The following is a 24,542-nucleotide window of genomic DNA, read 5'->3' on the forward strand; positions in this document are numbered from 1 at the left end:
CACACACAGTCTAAAAATTAGAACACGTCCTCTACAGAGAACAAATAGATTTTTCAGCAAATTTAGTTCACAACTTAACATAAATTAACATACAAGAATAAAACATAATATATAAAATACGCCCAAAGTTTAGCACAGGCTATATATGACATTACAGATATGTATTTTTTTTTTGTGCAATATGTAAAACTCAGAAAATAAACACTAATTATACATTAAAATGTCCAGTGGTGTGTTCTGGGTAGAGGATGTAGTAACTTATTTTGAGAAAATCGACAAAACATACAACTGCAGCTAAAAAGAGTAGTAGCAGCTGTTTAGACGCCCGACTTTTTCAAGTGCTTTGGCCTCTTTTATTCAACTTCTCCAGTTAAGAGCTGTTAGTAGAGCGCTTTGCTGGGACATTGCTGCTGACACGGTGTTTACAGTGTTTTACTACCTACTGCTGTGTTTGTGTGTTATCTGACTGCGTGACTCATGGATCACAATATGTTAAATATCTCTGCACCTTATTCTCATTACCTCATGTCCAGAAATGAGCGCTGTGTCAGTGCTGCACTGTCCTGTCTGTTTACTGTGTCTAATGTCTGCTTAATTTATCGTATTTATTGTATTGTTTATAGCTTAATTTTTTTGTTTGCACACAATGTCTTCACGTTCGCACTTTGTACCTTTTGTTTGATGTTGCACTGTGTTGCTCCTGGAGGAACTTAACTTCACTGTGTACTTGTACACAGATGGAATGACAATAAAAGCCTCTTCACTTGGCTTGGCATTTGCAAGAATATGAGTCCTGAAAATATTCCAGTATGCACAGAAAAGCAAATCACCACCAAGAGTAGAGCTCTTATTGCAGTATAATGATGCCTGAAAAAGCAGCGGCCCCTGTTAGGCAGCATGATATTCAGTGCTGTGCAAAGGTTTCGGCAGGCAGGAAAACGGTTGAAGATTAGTTTAAGTTTAAGAAAATTGTTTGTTTTTTAATGAGCAGTAAGTGGTTTTGGAAGTAAAAACTCGCTCACATGAGAACAAATACAAATAAACATACAACCCCAATTCCAGTGAAGTTGGGACATTGTGTACAACATAAATAAAAACAGAATACGATGATTTGCAAATCCTTTTCAACCTATATTCACTTGAATACACTACAAAGACGAGATATTTAATGTTCAAACGGATAAACTTTGTTTTTTTGCAAATATTCACTCATTTTGAATTTGATGCCTGCAACACGTTCCAAGTTGGGACAGGGGCATGTTTACCACTGTGTTACATCACCTTTCCTTTTAACAACACTCAATAAGCGTTTGGGAACTGAGGACACTAAATGTTGAAGCTTTGTAGGTGGAATTCTTTCCCATTCCTGCTTGATGTACAACTGCAGTTGCTCAGCAGTCCGAGGTCTCCGTTGTCATATTTTGTGCTTCATAATGTGCCACACATTTTCAATGGGAGACGTCTGGACTGCAGGCAGGCCAGTCTAGTACCCGCACTCTTTTACTATGAAGCCACGCTGTTGTAACACGTGCAGAATGTGGCTTGGCATTGTCTTGCTGAAATAAGCAGGACGTCCCTGAAAAAGACGTTGCTTGGATGGCAGCATATGTTGCTCTAAAACCTGTATGTACCTTTCAGCATTAATGGTGCCTTCACAGATGTGCAAGTTACCCATGCCATGGGCATTAACACACCCCCACACCATCAGAGATGCTGGCTTTTGAACTTTGAGCTGATAACAGTCCGGACAGTCCTTTTCCTCTGGCTCAAAGGACACAACGTCCATGATTTCCAAAAACAATTTGAATTTTGGACTCGTCAGACCACAGGACACTTTTCTACTTTGCGTCAGTCCATCTCAGATGAGCTCAGGCCAGAGAAGCCGGCAGTGTTTCTGGATGTTGTTGATATGTGGCTTTCGCTTTGCATGGCAGAGTTTTAACTTGCACTTGTAGATAGAGAGAGATGAACTGTGTTCAATGACAATGGTTTTCTGAAGTGTTCCTGAGCCCATGTGGTTAATATCCATTACAGAATGAGGTCGGTTTTTAATGCAGTGCCGTCTGAGGGATCGAAGGTCACGGCATTCAGTGTTGGTTTTCTGCCTTGCTGCTTACTTGCAGAGATTTCTCCAGATTCTCTGAATCTTTTGATCATATTATGGACTGTAGATGAATTCCTTGCAATTGCACGTTAAGAAATGTTGTTCTTAAACTGTTGGACTATTTGCTCAGGCAGTTCTTCACAAAGTGGTGAACTTCGCCCCATCCTTGCTTGTGAATGACTGAGCCTTTCAGGGATGCTCCCTTTATACCCAGTCATGACACTCACCTGTTTCCATTTCAGCTGTGGAATGTTCCAAACAGGTGTTTTTGAGCATTCCTCAACTTTCCCAGTCTTTTGCTCCCCAACTTCTTTGTTTGCAGGCATCAAATTCAAAATGAGTGAATATTTGGAAAAAAACAATAAAGTTTATCTGTTTGAACATTAAATATCTTGTCTTTGTAGTGTATTCAATTGAATATAGGTTGAAAAGGATTTACAAATCATCGATTTCTGTTTTTATTTATGTTTTACACAACGTCCCAACTTCATTGGAATTGGGGTTGTAAATACAACACAAATGGTTATTAATAGCTATGTTAGAATACAGGCTCGCTTTCTGATTTCTCACTCTTTAAGTGGATTTGTTAGATTCTGTCCGCAGCACAAAGCTTGGTGAAGGACATCTCTTCTACTATTATCATCAAATCTTCATCAGTGTGGTGCTGATATTTTACATTTCAGACCTGGACCTTCGTTCTGACTCTGTGTGATGTTAATATGTCAAATATGAGTTCCAAATCACACGTGACATGATCCAAAAAGCTCCTGATCCATCTTACTATTTCAGGCTTTACAGGGTGATAGCGCAACACTGTATTTTAGTGTGTGTATTTTCTCCTGACTCACTTACACGACTTTCTTAACTTTAGCCAAAAGAAAATCTTACATAGTGCAGCTTTAACTCTAATTTTCTCAGATTACTCAGATTGCACTGGGCATTATATACAGACAGTGGCCCCCTTATTTCAATAGTAGTGATTCTCCAGCTACTACGGTTTCCTCTCCAGTAAGCGATGCATGATCATCATTCTTTGTGCTTCCAGTTTAAAGTGAGCTGGTGAGCCGACAGTAATTGGAGCACTCAGTGCTGTGTGTGGCTGCTTTAATGTTGGTGTTGGTGGTCCTGCAGCAGTTTGAGCTGCATACGAACTCTAGTTGTGCTAAATGGCGCATGGCATTGGATGGAGGGCCACCAGCAGTACTACTCGCACAAATACAGCAGGAGCTCAGGACCATGCAGCAGTGTCCGTCTCTCACTCTCTCGCGCACTCTCTCTCTCTCTCTCTCTCTCTCTCTCTCTCTCTCTCTCTCTCTCTCTCTCCTCTCCTCTCTATCTCTCGCTCTCTCTCTTTCTCTCTTGATCTCACTTTCTCTCTCACTTTGTCACTCACTCTTGCGCTCTCTGTCGCGCTCTCTCTCATACTCATACACAGGTGTTCTTACATAGTAAACAGGTTTGAGAAAGCTCCTAAAGCTGCTAAGAACTGCTTGTAGAGAATTCAAAAACATATTTTATATATTTTAAATGTTGGTTTTGGAAATCAATTTTACTTTTTTTTTTCTTCAATCTTTGTTTGTCTTCAAACTTCAAGCACTCAAGCAGAATCTTTTAGAGTCTTTAGCCTTTATTCAGTGAGAGCACCTATTTTTAGTTTTATTAAGTGATATTTTATTAAGTATTTCAGTAACCAAATAAATAAATTAACCAGTGTAACCAAATGCAGAAGTTTAGGTGTTCAGATGGCATGCTTTTGTTGTTTTGTTGATTTTTTAAGTGATAAATAAGTTCTCTACAGTGAGCACACTTCACATTTTAATGCACTGTTTATTTATTTTATTTAACATATTAAAAGAAAACTGATATACAAAATATGGGGTGTCCAAAAGTTCTGGTACATTTTATAGTTAGACTTTATATATAATATTATATATATATATATATATATATATATATATATATATATATATATACGTTAGATTTTTTTTCCCAAAATATAAACCTCAGTGAATGAAATTAGCTGAAAAATGCAAGAATGTATGAAAACTGAAGTGTGTTCTCTGTAGAGAATGTGCTAATTTTCACTTAGAAAATCAGCGAAACATGTAGTTTGACCAGGGATGCCCAGCCTTTTGCATACAGTGGTGTAATGTTATAAAATAAGGTTTTCAAAGCTAATTTTTAAACCTGCCTTTATATTTTTATATTGTGTGGTCTTTTTTGCCAAAAGACAACCTTGCTTTAGATCAAAACACATTAATATAGATGAAACATCATTCAGGTAGGACTGAACTTTGTATTAGTACTGTGTGCTCAGCACAGACGTCAAGCTGCAGGCAGAACTTTATATATATGACAGACTGACAGAGGGATGGCAAGCGGGTCAGGGTGAAGGGCGTCCGGTTCAGAGCAGCATTACAGCTACAGCCATGTGGAGCTGTAACACAAAGCCAGATCTCATACTGCTCCATATGGCCTTGTTAGTGAGGAGATGTAAGTGCTGTTTATCTCCAGAGATCACGTAACCTCCTTCAGTACTGAGCAGAAATGGATGGTAAACACTTCTGTTTTTCCTCAGGCTGTCAGGAAAGGCGTGTTTAGGAGGCCAGCACGATAAATCGTAGTTTTATTGTTATCGTGATATGAGTTTCTGCGATAAAAGCATTGTTAAGAGCTGCGATGATAGAACATATAATATTCCCTCATTCAGCTGCATCAGAGACAGTCATTATGTTCCCAGCACCAACCGTTAGAAGCCTAATTAGGGCTTCTTTGTGGGGTTGAGTGAGTTAACCATTCAGCTGAACAGCCAATTACAAACACACCTGCAAAGCTTAAAAGCTGCTGAACTACAAGTGTGTAGAAACATATCAGATATTATAATAGTTCTCACATCCTGTACCATGTTTTAAGTGTGCGAGGCGGTGATGGCTACTGTCATAAAACATGTATTTTATAACAAAACAAACATAAATAAATACATTTGCCGTGGCCAATATGACCGTTTTTATCATTATTGTGATAAAAAAAAAATGTCACATAACGTTTTTCTGAGCATATTGTGGATATCAGCAGTGCCTAAACACAAAATAACTACGTCGTCTTGAAGTATCGTGATATACTATTAAAATATAAATACATGTTATGTAATGCTGACTGTTTCTCAGCCTTTCAGTGCACAAAACATGTGCTTGCAGTTCTGACTTAACCCAGTGTTTCTTTTCATTTTGCACTGTAGTATTTTATAACATTTTTATTTTGCTATTTTAATCAGAGATTTTTTACATATCTAAAAAAATCAAGTCTGCCCTTGAGTCACATCCATTCAGAGGCACACTATTTTAATAATTTAATGATGTAATTCTCATATTGTCTTCATAACATCCAACAGCTTTATTGAAGGTAAAGTTGATATAGTACAGCCCTAGTTTTTGGTACATGTGCATGTGTGGTGGAGTCTATGTCTAAGAGTGCACATTAAGCAGAAGATTGAAAAATAAATGATTAAGTAAATTGTTTCATTTTGTTTAGTCCAATTTGCATCAGTTCTGGGCAGACATTGCATTTCAGAACTTCAAAAAAATTCTAGATGTTTTAGATCCAGATGGGTCTAGAATGAAGAGCAGAGCTGTAGATGATTCTATAATGACTGAATAAGCTGTGAAGCTTTTACAATGATGTGACAATAAAATAAATATCTCCTATTTGTAAAGTGGTGGTCAGATCTTCAGGCAGAAATTTGCCTTTGAAAGACTTTGTTATACATGGATCAAGTCTAGTCTTGAGCTAAATTGTCATACTAAAATTGAAATGTGTGATATGATTGAGTACAGTAACAGAAATTCTGACCGGTGCATCCAGACATTTGAGTGCGTGTTTTTATACCCATTATTGGTATTGATGCACACTTAATAAAGTGAATGTAGACTCGTTTTCACACACTTTCTCTTTTGTTTCTCTCTCTCTCTGCAGTTCCGCCTCAGTTCCTGAAGAGACCGGTCAACACCTTTGCTCACGAGGCTATGGATGTGGTCTTTGAGTGCGAGGTCACTGGCTCACCGGCCCCCACCATTAAATGGGTGAAGAACGGGGACGCTGTGATCCCCAGCGACTACTTCAGAATTATTGTAAGTTTTTCTCTCCGTTTTTCATACATGGATTAAGTTTAGTCTTGAACTAAATTGCCATACTTAAAAGGATCCCTGTGTAAAATGCTTTACAGTCTGATGTGAGGCTAATAAGTCTGACCCTTTATGCTTTAGCCTCTGTATACATACATGCAAATCCGTCCTTTTGGTGAAATTAGCTTTTTTTTTCACATGAATACACATAGATTTGATAGGTTTCTGGTGTCAGCCAATCAAAGCCAACAGAAAATTATTGAACAGTTTCGTGAACAGGGAAGCTTTCAAACGGTGGATGAGAAAAGGTTAATATATGAATAATCAATGTTAGCAACTAAGACAGCTTTCATTTAGTTTTTAATCTCAAACTAATGTAAAACATGTTCATTTCCTTGAACTGTCAAAACTGCTCTGAGAGCTTAGAGACCGTCTGCAAATTACATTCGCAGTGGATATCTTTAAGGTCTAAGCACAAGCTTAAAAAAAAAACTCAACTTATGATAGAAGTGGTATTTGTCAGGCAAAAAACTCATATGGATTGACTTTTTGACCTTGGTAGCATCAAACTAATGGAACATGAGTACAGTTTGCTTGTGTACGTTAACTAAATGAACTAAATAATTCCATAGCACCTCCCCCTATATTTTTGTCTCTGAACTCTCTCATGAAGGGAAGAAAGCAGTGTTTTTAATCACATGCTCATTTACATTGCCATTAATGTTAATCATTAAGTGTTAGAATTTGACACTTTATTGAAGACCTATAAGATTTTTGCTTTTTTTCTCTGTTTTTTTGTCTTCCTGCCTAAAACCTTTGGTTGCCTACATTTTGGTACATCTCAAACAATGATGAATATGTGATTGCTGGTAAGTTAGCTGAGCTTGTTCTGTCTGTTGCTTTGCAGAAGGAGCAGAATCTGCAGGTGCAGGGCCTGGTGAAATCTGACGAGGGCTTTTATCAGTGTTTGGCAGAGAATGAAGCAGGAAACGTACAGGCCAGCGCTCAGCTCGTCATTATGGACCAAGGTACGTAATTTTTTTATTTATTTTTTTTTTTTTATGTATATGTATTTTCACCATTCCAGAACACCACCTGCCATTTACATTGTGTGAACAGTTCCTGATGAACTAGAAATGGCTTATAATGAATAAAATCTCATTACATCAACATGCCTTATAGCTCAGAACACTTTTCCACTTCAGAGATACATTTTGTCACAAGAGTGACAGTATGCATACTTGTATGTAGGCCACTGTGCTATTGGCTCATACCCACAGCCAGGCTTACATATTAAACTGTATCATCACTGTCCGCTGCCTTATATTATCATTCATACATTAAATTTCTTAAGTGAATTGAATAATGGTTAGAGATAAGAACATACAGCTCACAGAGTTGGTATTATTTTATACATTTCACTGAGTTGTGATAAGGTTTTAGCTACATGCTGCAAGAAATAATAAGTGAATTTACTTTATATATATATAATTTTTTTTTTGCGGTTGTTTCAAAGTCTCACTAATTAAGGAACATTTCAGAAGTTTTATCAGTTAATTACTGTAGACTATACATGCAGACTTGTTCACACTATAGTCACCCAGTCTGTCATGTCACTGTTCTCTTGACTCCGGCTGTCATATGACAGCATTGTATCATGTCAGTTGCCTTCACTGTATGCGAGCTTTAAGCTACTTAGTGCAGTGCTTGGTATTACTCTCCAGGCTGCGGCAGCTGAAAGGCCAGAGATCTCATGCTAATAGGACAGTGTGTTAATCTCAATGTCTCCTTCGCATCTGGGACTTTGGGTGTTTGGATTAGTGAAATGAATCTTTTGGCACTGAGCGGAGTCCTAAGGTTAATCCAGTATTGGTATAATCGGGGTGTATTTTGCCATTTGTCCCTGCTCCCTTTCTGTTGGTGCCACCTGTCAGTGTGCACACATATGTGGGCTGTTCTACCAAATTAGTTCAACAGTAAAGAAAAAGAAAACCAGGTATAAGTATTCAGGCTTAGATATTTATGAATATTATTTTATGATCTATTTCATTCCAGCTCTTTAATCGAGACAGTAATCAGCAAGACATACACAAGATCATCATTTACACTCACCGGCTCATTTTCTGTGAAGAACATATAAAATAACCCATTTTCAGCATCTTCACTCTGTTCACCCCCCACCCACCCCCCACCCCACATTTACAGTACACGTGATGTAGAGGTGAACCCGTGGGGAATAAAAGTGTGCTGTGTCCCCTCACTCTGTTCTCCTCCTGCATGAGCTGCTGTGTGTGTGTGTGTGTGTGTGTGTGTGTGTGTGTGTGTGTGTGTGTGTGTGTGTGTGAGGGTGGACAACATGAACAGGCTGAAAAATGAGATGAAAATGATTAAAGAAGACATTGAGCATCAGGAAATACCTAGAATAGCATGTATTAATATTATTTTAAATGATCGTGAAACCCCTATAACAGTGTGATTTTGACCATGTCACCCATTCCTACCTTCCAGTATGGTCCTGTCTTAGTCTAATGGCTCTATATGCCACTATCAACACTGGAGAACAGAGAGGGCAGAACAGAGAGCCACCCGAAACCAGTTGCTAGCACTGGGCCCCTACAGTGCTTGTTCCAGCTTGTGCCTTATTTAGATATATACACTTCTGCTGTGTGTTCAGTCCCATCCGGGAGGCCCTTTCCGTTTTTGCGCTGGCTCTTGGTGACTCACGCTGCTCCAGAAAGCTGCTTCGTTTGAGCAGTTTTGTTGCAATGGAAATAGACGAATAAGCTCCAGTTTGCAGTAATATTCCCTTTGTGAGTTTGCACTTCGGTGGCGACTGCAATAGGGTCTTGTAAATGGATCATAAAGCAATATTTAACCTCCTTCTTAGAAATCCACTTTAGGTTATAGTGTAAGATTGATTCCTGCACAAACAGCACTGTGCAGCCAATGACTGGTTTGTGGTCTTCTGTGGGCAGGAGAGAAAGAAGCTGCTAAGTGTCGCTGGGCCATAGCAGATTTGTTTGGTTCTAAATAGCACCTCATTCGGGTCCTAGAGGGAAAAGTGCGAGGGGAAAATAAAAAGGCCAGCCATGCTTAGAGCCTTCTGCTCAGAGACTTCACATTCCACAGCCTCATGCAATCTGCTAGTTTTACACAGATGTGATAGGACACAAGCCCAACTGCTTCATGAAACCGTAATCAGCATGACTGGAGGGCGGCCAAGTTAAAACTAGCAGCAGTGCAGTGTTTACTAAATGAAGGGCCGATGCTGAAATGGGGTCCATACGTAGAGCCACCTGTGTTGCCTGTGTTTGATTTTGATTGCTTTGCTGCTTCTTGTTAGAGGGACTCATTTCATGGAAAACCAACTTCTCGTTCATGTTTTAACTCTTGTTTGATTTCTTATGTGAACATTGGTAACGTTTTTCCGTTCAGTATGGCCCAGAAGAAACCTTAGCTGCAGAAACAGCCCGTTTTGAATTTTTTGTTTTTTGTCGTGTCACAAAAACCGACACACGTATTTCCATTCAGCCTATAGCATGTTAGCCTTGCCATTGACATGTAGGTTATAATGGCTGTTTCAGAACAGAGGTCTTCTACACACAGTACTATGGAAAAGTTAGCGACAGCCTTTTATGTTCATTTATGTCATTTCCACTCAAAGCGGTCATGTTATTCGTTTTTCAGCATCAGGGGATGTTGGACATTTAATGTGTCCACGTTTTCCATTTATTACAACTCCCATTCTTTTCAGTAGACTTGGGTTATTTTTCACTGAAATCTGCAGGGATATTTTTCCAGACCTCTGGGATGGTCAGTTCACTATTCTGAGAACTTTTTGAAAATGTATTTTCAAATTTTCTTCTTTCTTTATTTCCCTTTTCTCAGTAAGGGCTTCTTGTCAGCTACATATCCTTTCAGACCCATAGCACTGAGTTGTCTTCTCACAGTGGAAGGATGAACAGAAACACCTTTGATTTAAATTTTTTTTTTTTTTCTCAGATCTGAAGCTGCTTGATTTTCCCCTGTCTCTCAGAGATGAAAGCTTTAAGCACCGTTTGTCTGATGGGGGCTGCTGAGGTGGTCTACCAGAACTAGCACGAATGTTAGGCACCCCATTTTCTCTTTATCTGTCATTCATTTTTTGAACTTCAGCTTTGAAAACTTCTGCTTTTTCACTTATTTTCTTTTGACTTTCCCCGTTCTTATGTAGGTGGCTTACCTTACATGTTCTCTCCTGGAAAACGAGTAACTTGTGCTTAATGACTATTTTGACTGGAAATTAAATAAAAAAAAGGGAGGCAGACTCATAGCCCCAACTCATAGTCCTGTGTGTTATTCTTGAAGTAAAAATAAAGCCTCTGTAATTCTCAGGGCTAAATTGTTGGAAAACGCTCATGTAAAATAAGTGACTCATTTTAGTGTGTTTTACTTTGGCACCCACATAATGTCCTAAGTGGACCACAGAGAACAAAACATAAAATACAAGAAAAATCTATGAAATGAGCCATTTGGATGAACAGGGAGAGACAACAGCAGGTCTTTGAAATATCCCCTTAAGAATATATTTAAAAAAAAGAAAAGGTCTGCTTTTATCCCGAAAACTCCACTCCTGATGTGCTCACATCTGTCATCAGCTTTGCACACAGTGGATGTGAAGAGCCGATCTGTTTCTTTTCATGATGTTAACTGCTTCTCAGGAATAGCGGAAATAGTTGCTTATTCAAGGAAGTGCATGCAGTTCCATAGGAGCTGAGGAGATAGAGTTTTCTGGATATTCTCTGAGGGGCTGTCCTGTCTCCAGTATGCCCCCTTTACCCTGAAGTGCCTATAAGTATTCCAGTCTGCCTCTGCTGCACAGCTTGTTGCTGTTAATGCTACAAGTGAGGTGTGGTGTAGGCATGTGTCTAAGCCCTGGACCTTGCTGCCATCTGGGTGGTAGACTGCAAAGCATGCTTGCTTATTGAAGGACACATTCCATGCTTTTTCAAATAGACTTTATTATTGATTATTGATTTTTGCCATCAATTATAATTGATGGCAAACAGATAACAGTCTAGTGTGTTAGTCTTTAAGCTTTCAAAATTCCTGATAATTCTTGTCCATAACGGGGGAAACTCTCAGTGTAGCAATATTTCTTCTTTTATGTTATGGTGGCATCAAGCTCTACTGGTATAGGGCCCAGATAGAATAGGTTTCTGGTGACAAAGGACCCTAGGAACATGTAGTTGTTCCTGGATATGAGACGGGGTGTATGGAGTCAATACAACTTAGAAAATATAATGTCAGTAGACGATGGTACAGTTTTGTTTCCTGACTAAAGGTGCTGAGATGTACCCTTGAGGATACCACCCTAGTGAACAAGGGCGTACTGACCCAGGGGCAGTTAACTGCCTTTTTATTTGAGGTAGTGTAGGGCCCTGGCAACTTAGGATCCTGGTCATGAAGGACACTGGGCTTGTAAAATAGTACTCTGGTTAAAATGAGGCCCTACAGAAAATAGACCCTCGTGCCTCATTTGGCACTGGGAACTAAGGACCCTGGGAATATAGAGCCTTGGGAAAGCAGGTACGCAACCATCCAATTTAGGGAATAGTAGGAATTGGAAAATTAGTTTGGTTGTGCTGTGCTGTGTCTGAGAAAGACACACATAATTCGACATAATGGAACCTGGCGCTTCGCTCAGCTTTTGTAAACGTCTACTGAAAGACTGATGCTGTGGTTGGTGGTCAGAGGGTGACCACAAGATGTTTCTTCTATCCATCTTATGGTCACAAAAGACCTCTCAAATATTTTCACCTTGAACTCAGTTGTTACGGTTGTGCAGCACAGCTTAGTAGTTTGTGTTTGTTGGTTATTTCTGGTCATATTAAACATATTAATTCATTATCAGATTCATTTATCATGTAAACAACAAAATCCTGTTTTTTTTGTAATCTTTTATCAAAGTGTAGTGATTTTTGTCTGGCTTTAGAACATCTTTGGGTTTGATTGTCTCCATGCACCAGCGCATGAGGGAAAATATTAACCAGTAACATCTTGTTTCACCTTCCACGTCCACCACTCCCACCAGTCAGCCTATGAAAGCACTCAGAGACCCTCCCAGACACTGCGCTTTACATGGAAATCTGTCACAGTATGGAAGGAAAATTCACTATAATTTATACTTCACATTGACGTAAGCCAGAATGAAATCATGGTTAAAAAAAAGCTACCACAGAACAGTCATAAATAATCAGAAAGAGCCATTTTAATAAGGTCTAGACTGAAAAACAGGGAAATTTGTTGTAATCATGCTTGTTTATTATATAGAAAATATTGGATAGAGTTTCCTGTGCAGTTTGTGCTTCGCTTGACTTTTCTGTTACTACAATGCGACACTGGTTGCACTGTTTTTCCTCACGTAACTGGAGCCATCAAGGTGTTTTGCGGGTTGTTTTGTTTTCCTCTCATGCACTGACAGGCTATTATTACCTAAAGCTCCACTCTGCCATTGCCGGCGGTTGTTATGTTGATTTCCCCATGATCTTCAAACAACAGAGGCATAGTCATGTTTCTGGATGAGGAGAGGGAAAAAGGTCATTATGGCAGTGAATAGAAATGTGATTTAGGAACCTCACATTCATTCATATGTCTGTACTGTTACTGTCTGAATCCAGGCCTTTTTCTTACAAGGTGACATTTTATCACAGTTTCTATTTTTCTATTTGCTCATTGTCCTTGTGCATTTGGACAAAGAATATATTTCAACTGCGCTCTTTGGAGGATTTAGCTTTTCTTTGGTTGCGAAAGAAATCTGTTCTCCGAATAAAAGCTGTGTCATGATGAGAAGAATACTGATAAGGATTGGTATGGGACCGTACGTCGACAGTTCGACTCTCTTCTCCCTTTGTTTGAGCTTGTTTATTTGCCTCACATTAATTCAAGTCATCTTCTATTTGCATTTGAATGCTTGTTTTTATTCTCTCGGCTTTTATTTCAGAGACTCCTCGCAGCCTCCAGATGATTTTTTTAGTTTATTTCCTCCTATCCTCCTTTTTTTCCTTTCAGTTCTTGAAGCCGTGTATCGCACCAGCATCCTACAAACCATTTACTTCCATCTGATTGATCCTCACAGAGCTCTTTTCTCAGGCTTAATCTCCAGGTGACTGGGTGCAGGTGGTGGAGTGTGAGGAATGTTCCACGGGGGTGAGCAGAGCTCACAGCTGTGTCGCTCTGTGGAGGAAAAAACATGCTAAACCTCTGATTCGAAGCAGCTTGTTTCAGCAGATTGGTCTGTAGAGTTGGGCCATCAGAATTTTTTCAAAAATGATGATAGACACCATTATCATATTTATATCACTGATGTCTGAAGAAAACCTTGTTATCTCCATTTTTCAGTTTTTGATTTGATTTAGAAATGCCTGTTGCTCTTTACATTGTATATAAATTTCATGAAGAATGGACCGAAAGAAACGGCCCAAAATGACTTGAAAAAAAATCTGGTTCCATTGACTTACATTAAAAGCAAAGTAGGTTTTTCCTTCTTCTGTAAAGTTACCATTTTGGAGATTCTAGTTTTTTACCGACAACAGAAATATAAAGAAATGAGGTGTGAGTGATACTACCTTCTAAGTATTGCGAGATGACAAGCCTGATCCCTGGCAATGTCACAGCCATCCATGGCTGGGAGTCCATGAGTGCGTAATTGACCGCCCTCTGCAGGCACCTCCTAGCTGCCATAACACAATTGTAGCATTCTCCTCCAAACGTGTTGAGCCCAACGGATTGACAAACGGTGACACCACTTTCAACTCTGCAGCAACCCTGATTGTCAACATGTTGACATCATCTTTGACAGAAACTGCCCCCAAAACAAACCATTTTCGTTGCAGTTATTGTCCATCTTAGGCACTTCATTTGCTCTTAGTTGTGTGCATGAAAACAAACAGCAAAGCTGCCAACCAAGGACTCATCCAGTCTACAGTCACACCTTTAGATCACACATCTTCTTTATAAGGGGCAGTGGTGTTATCCATTATGCTATAACTTTCACTGAGTGAGTCTTTGAGCAGTGCCCCCCACTAAAAATGGGAATGAGGAAATTGTACTAGACTGTATTGATCAATTATCAGTTGTGTAAATTCAGCTTCATGTGGGTGAGAACAACAAAATATTCCCAGTGACTAATAAATCGTCCACTGTACCAGGCGTCTTAGTCGTAGTGTTTGCATCTGAAAGGAGTGGAGTGATGGATGAACGGTGTTGGTGTCCAGCAGCGTTAGCTGTCAGGGTGATGGATCTGAAGGTGAAACTGGGGATGGCTGGGTCCAGCCAGGTTGATTGCGCCGTTTCTCCAGCTTATTTCCCTCTTTATTTATTTATTTGTGTATTTTTTATCTGCACGGTTATTAAGCATAAAGAGAACGTCTCCTCCAGGGCACTTTTCATGTGACACTTGGGCCTACTAGACATGAGTAGCAAATGCAAGTAATGGAATAGTTGTTGTTTATAATGATGAAAAGCCCCCTAAAGCGGCTTTCTGCAGTCACTTGCTGCTTTCAAAGCTTACTGTTTAATAACTGGGGCCTAACATGGTTCATTTGGTTTTAAGATTGTACAGTCTAATGGAAGTGCTACTGTTGAATAAAGCATAATAATGGGAGCTGACCCAGCAAAAATGGGGCAATAATGCGAGGATCAGATCGTGCTCTCTTAATCAGTAGTGTGTAGAAGATTATAAACTAATAATAATAACTGTATTAACAGTAAATGCTTCTGTTTGTAAAAATACATGGAACTAAATATTAATACATAGAAACATTTCAAATAGGATTTTCTCGATTGAGGAAAAAAAAGTAATATCTTACCTCCTGGTTTATAGGACATTCTTGATGCAGCTTCTGCCACTGCATGACTTTGTTCCCCACTTGATTCATCTGGAAGTATAACTCAACAGGGAAATCCACCAATTTGTCCATATGATTAAATCAGTGAGATGTAAACAAAGTCTTTTAGAATGGCTTGATATGAAATGTTTCATTCTAGAGAAACCGGTTTGGTTGTGGTGGTGATAGGAACCAGATGTTTAATACTTATTAAAGCTTAATCATGTGTAGTTATTAGATCAAATGGTTTAAATGCTTATTATATTATTGATGGCAAAAATCATTTAAGTGCAATATTATAGACATGGACTTTCGGTGGTTGTTTTGGAAGGTAAATGGCTAAATGTCTGTTGTAAACATTGTGACCGATGTTCTACAACAGTGTAGAAATTTGAGTTGGGAGGTTTTTCTGCAATGAATCACTTCACTTCAGACCACTCTCACTGACTTTGTGTACATCGCATCCATTAAATTATACAGAATTAAAAAACAGAATTCCACTTTAGTGAAGGATTGATGGATGGTAACTGCTGGTTGGATGGTGACTGCTACAGGCGGCATCAGTCCGGTACAAGGTGTTGATATTGATCAATTATTCATCAAAAGAATATGATATTAATCAGTTATTAGAGATAAAAACATAATTAATCCACTCCAAAAATAGCTAATTTTAAGTCTTAGAAGCTTTTAAAGAAAAAAAAGAAAAAGAAAATGTAATATTGGGGGAGGGGATGGGGTGCAACTGTGTTAGCCTTGGTTCTCTCGTCAGGAGATCACAAGTTTGATCCCTGGTGATGCTACAGCCGTCTGTATCCGGGAGTCCAAGAGAGCACAATTGGCCTCGCTGTCTTCTCCCCACATCACTCAATGCGATGCTAGTCAGCGCAGGTGTCTGTTAGCTGACGTTTGGCGCTTTCCTCCGAGAGCGTTCATCTGTCCAATGTCGTTGCGTGAGCAGCAGTTCAAAAGGATGTGGTGGTGCTTCACAGGTCTCAGAGGAAGCCTTTGTTGGCCTTCACCCTGATAGTATCATCTTAACTAGCGGGTGGAGTAAATTGGGGGGGTGACTAAATTGGGGGGGGGAATTTGGTAAAAATCCAAAGGAAATGTAATATTGTGCCACTGAACTACAGACACTGCATTGAGGCGAAGCTGGTTAAGCTGCAATGCTGACGCACGTAAATTACATTATATTAATATTTGAATTTATATTTAGTGTAATGTTAGCATTTGCCCAGATTAACAGCGTTTAATCAAATTCTGAGATTTTTTCACAGCTCACTAAGCTGTTCTTTGGTGTTCCTTACCCTCCACAAGCCTTTGTCACCATCTCATACTGTGGGGCTGCCCCTCACTTTGCTGGACGCTCCAGGCAGCCTCTGAGACCGAGGCTACAAACAAAGTGTAAGGAGCTTAAGTTGGGCCCTGATAAAATGGCCACTGATGATGGAGCAGGTCCTTTCTTTGCTAACCTGCAGTAGCTGCTTAAGGGCTAACAGCAGAGGCAAACACTCAAACATCCTGAACCCCCCATGGACTTAAGTATAGTTGTTGTTGATCTTTTGTAGAGGACGTGTTTTGTGGAGGTCACCATGTCAACAGCATTTGAAGAATGCTCACAGTAATGCTGTGTGATCTGAGCTGGTGGAGAGGAGGAGGTCAGTGAGGCGTTTCACAAGAGTTCTCAGCCATCCACACGAGGTGCCACATTGCCTGCTGGGCACGTCTGACAGCAGGCGGTTTCTTTAGCCAGGGGGTGCTGCTGGGTGGTGCTGGGTTGGTGGGTTGTAAGATAAGGTTGCTGGTGACCGAAGTACACATTTAAGAGTTAAAGGTGGCAGCTGTCCTGTGACTGCTGCTATAAAGTGTGCCTCACAGAGCACTGCCCTTCTTGTGTCTGCACCACTGACCACACACTGGCCTGCTGTGCTATGAATTGAGCGGTCAGAGCAGGCCTCTGTCTCCTGTTCCTTCCAGCTTGTGCTGGCCTCATTCAGATCAAGCACATGAGTCCCAGAAGGAGAGTTCTGATTTTTTTCTGTGGTCTCAAAGGAGGATGTTTTTATAGTATAACAGTCTTTCCTTTTGTCCTCTGGGTTTGAACCGCCTGGCGTTTGATTTTTCTCGTTGGGGGAAAAGTGCAGAAAGTCTTTATTGAAACTGTAGTCCAGTGTGTGTTTTCTGTGTGAAAATTCCAGCAAGCAGCTGGAAATGCACCCACATCCAGTCAAGTATGTAGTATACACTATACGTAGCATTCCAACAAAAGGATGTTCCTGTGGGATTTGAAGAATTTGGAGGAGAAGAAAAAAATGTTTGGTTAAATCAAAGCTGAAGCTGGTGGAAATAAACTGATCTATTGTGAAGATCCTTTCCTGGCAGTGGCCTCAAGACAGTTATATTAGTGCTGAACACTGTTTTCCAGCTAAATTATACTTGCTAAACTATACATGCACAGATGTTTGTGTAGGTATCTACTAAAAGAATTTGAATCTCCAAAAGGAGCTTAAACTGGGCTACAAACATCTGTCTGTTATATGTGGAACAACTTGTTTTAAAGTGTTTCAACTTCTGAATGAAGCGGTGAAATAGTGAAACACTTAGTGTTACCAAGGATATCGTAGACCTAATCCCATTTCTTATTTTTACCCCTATCCCTTGTTTTCGAGTGTCATTTTGCCCCTTTGGAAGGGGTAGCAATTGACATCTTCCCTATGAAATTGGACCGTCAATGGGAATCCCTATGAAATGGGACCCTGCTCTGTAGGAGACCCTGCCAGGCTGCAGTGATAGCGGAGGAGGGTGAAGTTCAGCTCCTCACTGTTGGGCTTTGGTTGCATTTAGGACATCATATTTAGGGCATTTATTATCGCCCACCCTTAATTCTTCAGTGATATGAAGCTGAATTCAGACATTCGCAGCTTCTTTTTCGAATTTTCTTCAGTTCTGATGCCTGAGGCGCCAGAATGTAACTGCTGCACCATTTAAGGCGGAATGGGAAATGTGGCCAGCGAGCTACTGAGACATTTTTATCACAGAAAATGCTCACATTCACATTCTGTGGTCGCTCGTGCTGCCATCTTTCAGTTTTCTTTTCTCTCACATCACTCTGTTTGAAGTGTGTCTATGAAAAACCTCTGTTTGGAGGCCCATGTAGCCCTAACACTTCGCCCTACCCCTCTGTCTCAACAAAATTCGGGACACCCTACTCCTAGGCATGAACGCCTTAAATGGAGGGGTAAGGGCTGAGTGGTAGGGGCGAGGGGTGAAATGGGATTCATTTCAGAGAGCGCCACTTTGTGCAGAAGCACTGAAAGTTTTAACTCTGAAAATGCCACTGAAAAGCAACCTAGTGTGTCCATTTCCTGAGAGGCAGATCTTTGTTAAATATTCTATTTTTCACAGTACAATTATTACCCAGATGTTTTTTAAAAATCATTTTGTGCCCAGAGTTTATAGATTAGATGTGTAAAAATCGTGTCTGCATACTAAACATTTTAATGCTGTTAAATTAAATCAGGTTTGCTGTATGGAGACTCCTTCAGTTTTAATTAGACTAAAATTTACTAATATTCACAGTTTTGGAGAAAAATAAAGTTCAATTTACATTTTTAGAAATTTCATTTAAAATTTTCAGTTCTACAAATCTCCAAAAAGGTCATATGGATTAGTTTTACTGACCTTGTTTTGCTACTAAGTAAATAGTTAATTCCGTCTTATATTTGAATAATTCTATATCTTACCAAAATTATTGAATGGTGGGTAAGTTTGAGATATTGTGATGCATTTTGTTAAAGAATTGTAAATAAATTGAATCATGAAGCTAGTTGTTTAGACCGAGTTAGGAGTTTTATCCAAGGGTATATGGAGGATTGGGTTTTGAAATTAAATCTTCTTTTGCTTTTGGCCAAATAATTCCAGTAATAGCAATAGCAGCAAAAGCTAAAAAGCCTGCATGTTCCATAATCTGGACTGCTGATTGGATCGCTAATTACATTCCGTAAGCATGGTAAAAACACCAGCATATACACTGAGCAGCATATAATCTGTTGCGGTCAGTAAATATACCACTTCTTACACCTTGTGCTTATTTCTGTGTTACACCACACCCACTATCAGTTGTAAAGAAAACATCGAAAAAAGTATGGTTAAGGAATCGATGTCTGAGTGGAAAGAGAGCCCTTGGCTATTGACCTGTGGCTAAGAGGGGATTGGCTTGTTCTCTCCTGTGAAATGGAGGAGCTAAAGAGGATGAGGAAGAGTAGGGAGCTAAGTGGATTTTTTGCAGTAGCAGGTGGGGAAGGGGCTAGGAGGGGTAGGAGCTTAGGCTCATTGGTCCCACAGCCCTATGTGGCCACGGGCTGAGCGGATAGAATAGTGCGAGTCCATGCCAGATGAGTCTCTCTCTCCCTCTCCTGCAACATTTAGGATGTCCCCTGCCAGCCCCTGTGCCGATCCATAATCCCATGCTTTCCCGCTGGGCTGTGCATCCCACCACGGAGCCGGAGCTTTCCCAGAACCACCCCGCTGTGCCCTCTTTTATCTCCCAGAGAAGAGAGGCGAGATATCTGAGTCATTCCCCATCACCCAGGAGAGCGGCTTCCATGTGTTTAATCTCACTAGGGGTGTCATGAGCGCTAATCCATCATCCTTCCATATTGATGATGTTTATTGTGCTGTCTCATCCCAGTGGAGAAGCACAGTGCTAACTCTGCTACGCTGGTGCAGCCTGCGGTGGTTTGGTTTCAACTGTAAAACCAAACCTACATGGTTACATGTATATGTGTGTGTATGTATGTGTGTGTGTGTGTGTGTGTGTGTGTATATATATATATATATATATATATATATATATATATATATATATATATATATATGTACACATACACACTGCTCAAAAAAAAAAAGATAAAAAAGATAAATAAACAGTCAAAACACATCCTAGATCTGAATAAATGAAATATTCTCATTGAATACTTTGTTCTGTACAAAGTTGAATGTGCTGACAACAAAATCACACAAAAATCATACAAAAATCTGGCTCAGTATTGTGTGTGGCCTCCATGTGCCTGTATGACCTCCCTACAACGCCTGGGCATGCTCCTGATGAGGTGGCGGATGAGGAGATGTTTTCTCCTGAGGGATCTCCTCCCAGACCTGGACTAAAGCATCCGCCAACTCCTGGACAGTCTGTGGTGCACTGTGGCGTTGGTGGATGGAGCGAGACATGATGTCCCAGATGTGCTCAATCGGATTCAGGTCTGGGGAACGGGCGGGCCAGTCCATAGCTTCAATGCCTTCATCTTGCAGGAACTGCTGACACACTCCAGCCACATGAGGTCTAGCACTGTCCTGTATTAGGAGGAACCCAGGGTCAACCGCACCAGCATAGTCTCACAAGGGGTCTGAGGATCTCATCTCAGTACCTAATGGTATTCAGGCTACCTCTGGCGAGCACATGGAGGGCTGTGTGGCCCTCCAAAGAAATGCCACCCCACACCATTACTGACCCACTGCCAAACTGGTCATGCTGAAGGATGTTGGCGGCAGCAGATCGCTCTCCACGGCGTCTCCAGACTCTGTGACAGATGTCACATGTGCTCAGTTTGAACAACTTTCATCTGTGAAGAGGACAGGGCGCCAGCGAATTTGCCATTCCTGGTGTTCTCTGGCTAATGCCTAGTGTCCTGCACAGTGTTGGGCTGTGAGCACAACCCCCATCTGTGGACGTCGGGCCCTCATACCATCCTCATGGAGTCGGTTTCTAACCGTTTGTGCAGACACATGCACATTTGTGGCCTGCTGGAGGTCATTATGCAGGGCTCTAGCAGTGCTCCTCCTGTTCCTCCTTGCACAAAGGCGGAGGTAGCGGTCCTGCTGCTTGGTTTTTGCACTCCTACAGCCTCCTCCACGTCTCCTGGTGTTACTGGCCTGTCTCCTGGTAGTGCCTCTAGCCTCTGGACACTACGCTGACAGACACAGCAAACCTTCTTGCCACAGCTCGCATTGATGTGCCATCCTGGATGAGCTGCACTACCTGAGCCACTTGTGTGGGTTGTAGAGTCTGTCTCATGCTACCACGAGTGTGAAAGCACCACCAACATTCAAAAGTGACCAAAACATCAGCCAGAAAGCAGAAAGGTACTGAGAAGTGGTCTGTGGGTCCCACCTGCAGAACCACTCCTTTATTGAGTGTGTCTTGCTAATTGCCAATAATTTCCACCTGTTGTCTGTTCCATTTTCACAACAGCATGTGAAATTGATTGTCAATCAGTGGACAGTTTGATTTCAAAGAAGTTTGATTTACTTGGACTTATATTGTGTTGTTTAAGTGTTCCCTTTATTTTTTTGAGCAGTGTAGCCAGATCTCCACCCATGTGTTTTGACATCTTGCCTATTTTTATCAAACTACTTAGAGTACTAACACTGATCTAGAACCAGCTTGTTCTGAAACACACTAACACTCCATCACCAAGTCAGTGTTACTGCAGTACTGAGAATGATCCACAACCCAAATCGCACCTGCTCTGTGAAGGTCCATGGGGGTCCTGACCACTGAAGAACATGGTAAAAGGGGGCTAACAAAGTATCAGAGAAACAGATGGACTACAGTCTGTAAGGACACATATATAGTAAGTGGAGCTGATAAAATGGACAGTGAGCGTAGAAAAGGTGGTCATAATGTTATGCACATAATAAGTGAAAAGTGGCTCCTCTCGACGTAAAGAAGCAGCGGCTCTACTCTCTCCCATATAACCGAACTTCTCACTCTATCTCTAAGGGAGAGTACAGACACCCTGCGGAGGAAACTCATTTCGGCCGCTTGTATTCGCAGTCTTATTCTTTCGGTGATTACCCAAAGCTCATGACCATTGGTGAGGGTGGGAACTTAGATCGACCGGTAAATCGAGAGCGTTGCCTTGTGGCTCAGCTCTTTCTTTACCACAACAGACCGGTTAAGAGCCCGCATCACTGCTGACCCAGCACCAATCCGCCTGTCAATCTCCCACTCCCTTGTTCCATCACTCGTGAACAAGACCCCGAGATACTTAAACTCCTCCACTTGAGGCAAGAGCTTATCCTGACCCAGAGAGGGCTCTCCACCTGAGAACCATGGTCTCGGATTAAGAGGTACTGGTTCTTATCCTGGCCGCTTCACACTCGGCTGCAAACCGATCCAGCAAAAGCTGAAGTTCACGGCCTGATGTCCCCAATAGGACCGCATCATCTGCAAACAGCAGTGATGTGACCTTGAGGTCACCAAACCGGACACCCTCCGTCCCCTGACTGCGCCTAGGAATTCTATCCATAAAAATTATGAATAGAATCGGTGACAAAGGGCAGCCCTGACGGAGTCCAACTCTCACTGTGAACGAGTCTGATTTACTGCCGGCCATGCGAACCAAGCTCCTGCTTTGTTTGTACAGGGCCTGAATGGCTCGTAGCATGTACTCCCGGAGCACCTCCCACAGAATATCCCGGGGAACACAGTTGAATGCCTTCTCCAGATCCACAAAGCACATGTGGACTGGTTGGGCAAATTCCCATGAGCCCTCTAGGATCCTGGAGAGGGTGAAGAGTTGGCCCTTTTTTAAAAAGGGGCACCACCACCCCAGTCTGCCAATCCAGTGGCACCGCCGATGTCCACGCAATGTTGAAAAGGCATGTCAGCCAAGACAGCGCCACAACATCCAGAGCCTTGAGGGACTCGGGACGGATCTCATCCACCCCTGGAGCCTTGCCACCAAGGAGCTTTTTAACTACCTTAATGACTTCGGCCTCAGTAATGGACGAGCCTATTCCCGTGTCTCCAGACTCTGCCTCCTCACTGGAGAACATGTCGGTGGGATTGAGAAGGTCCTCAAAGTATTCCTTCCCCCGCCCAATGACGTCCTCAGTCGAAGTCAGCAGCACACCATCTCCACTATATACAGTGCTAGTGGCACACTGCTTTCCCCTTCTGAGTCGCCTGACGGTTTGCCAGAATCTTTGGTTAGCAGACGAATGAAGTCGCAGATCACTTTACCTGTCGATACCTGTCAGCTGCCTCTGTTGTCCCACAGGCCCACAGGCCTGGGCGGACTCCTACTTCAGCTTGACGGCGTCTCTCACCTGGGGTGTCCACCACCGGGTTTGAGGATTACCACCCTGACAGGCACCAACTACCTTGCGGCCACAGCTACAGTCAGCTGCTTCAACAATGGAGGAGTGGAACATGGCCGATTCCCCCGATATCTGGTCAAAGTTCTGATGGAGGTGTGAGTTGAAGATTAATCTGACAGGTTCCTCTGCCAGACGTTCCCAGCAGATCAGAACGCCAAGGCCCACGACTTTGGACACTGCCCGATCCACAAAGCACCAAACCCCTACTACTTTCCTACCATCGACCCAGCACCAGTGTTAGGGGGGAGTCATGTAACCATGAGTAAATGCCCGGCCACCAGACACTCGCTGGTGAACCCCTCCCCCAGGCCTGGCTCCAGGGTGGGGCCCCGGTAACTATTTCCGGGCAGGGTACACAGGTCCTGGTTTTTAATTATTTTCATAGGGGGAATTTTGGATCCCACTTTGTCTGACCAGTCACTTAGGACCAGTTTGCCATGGGAGACCCTACCAGGAGCTTTTGCTCCAGACAACATAGCTCCTAGGATCAAGCATGCAAACCCCTCCACAACGATAAGGTGGTGATCCATGGAGAGGTGTGTGTATGTATATATGTATATGTGTATGTCTATATATATATATATATATATATATATATATATATATATATATAGATTATAGATTATAGATATATTAATTTCATCTTAATTATGAGTCATGGTTCTGTTTCTGAGAAGACGTCGCTTGTGTTTTTCTGATGCTAAGTGCTTCTGAGTGGAGCAACACGCCTCAGAACCGCTGTGGGAGGTTTTCATCTCTGTGGGAGATGTGTCGAGGTAGAGAGAGTGCGGTGTAAACCCAGGCAGCTGCCAGGTCAACAGCAAAAACTAATGAAATCCAGACAACAAGATCCAACCTGGAGAGGTGTGATTGGATTTGCTTACCTCTCCCTTCAAATGCCGGCCACTTGTACATTGAGCTTTTAGACCTTGTCAGGAGATCAAGAGCTTCTCCAAATGCCACAAGCTGTCAGAATCAACCTTGCCTGGTGTTATCATCAGAAGCTAGGGAAGGCCATGGAAATTATAAAGAGAGAACAAAATTATATGTAGCGCTACCAGACATCAAGGGAGTGTGGTCATTTCAACCCCTCTGAGGGTAGCATACCATAATATTGCCCCTCATTATTTTATCAGTCCCCTTGTGTTAGAATGTTTAAGGAGATAGCTGTAATTCCATGTCAAATATAATCAAGTTGCCCCTGAATCTAGCTGAGGATGATTACCAAAATGAAATGGGCTAATGACCCGTTACATTTTCTCTGAGTATATTGATATCCCTGTCAGT

General features: G+C 41.5%; 1 protein-coding gene across 8 annotated transcripts in view; it reads left to right on the forward strand.

Moving 5' to 3' along the window:
- The window catches only part of neo1a (neogenin 1a), a 242,931-nt gene that overhangs the window by 166,804 nt on the left and 51,585 nt on the right, over positions 1–24,542 (forward strand). For all 8 annotated transcript variants that reach the window (XM_017709797.2, XM_017709799.2, XM_017709794.2 and 5 more), the window contains exons 6-7: positions 6,077–6,231; positions 7,133–7,253. In XM_017709797.2, the coding sequence (XP_017565286.2) occupies positions 6,077–6,231; positions 7,133–7,253 (276 nt within the window). The remainder of the gene's footprint in view (positions 1–6,076; positions 6,232–7,132; positions 7,254–24,542) is intronic.

The sequence above is a fragment of the Pygocentrus nattereri genome, chromosome 15 (assembly GCF_015220715.1).
Source record: "Pygocentrus nattereri isolate fPygNat1 chromosome 15, fPygNat1.pri, whole genome shotgun sequence".
NCBI lineage: Eukaryota > Metazoa > Chordata > Actinopteri > Characiformes > Serrasalmidae > Pygocentrus > Pygocentrus nattereri.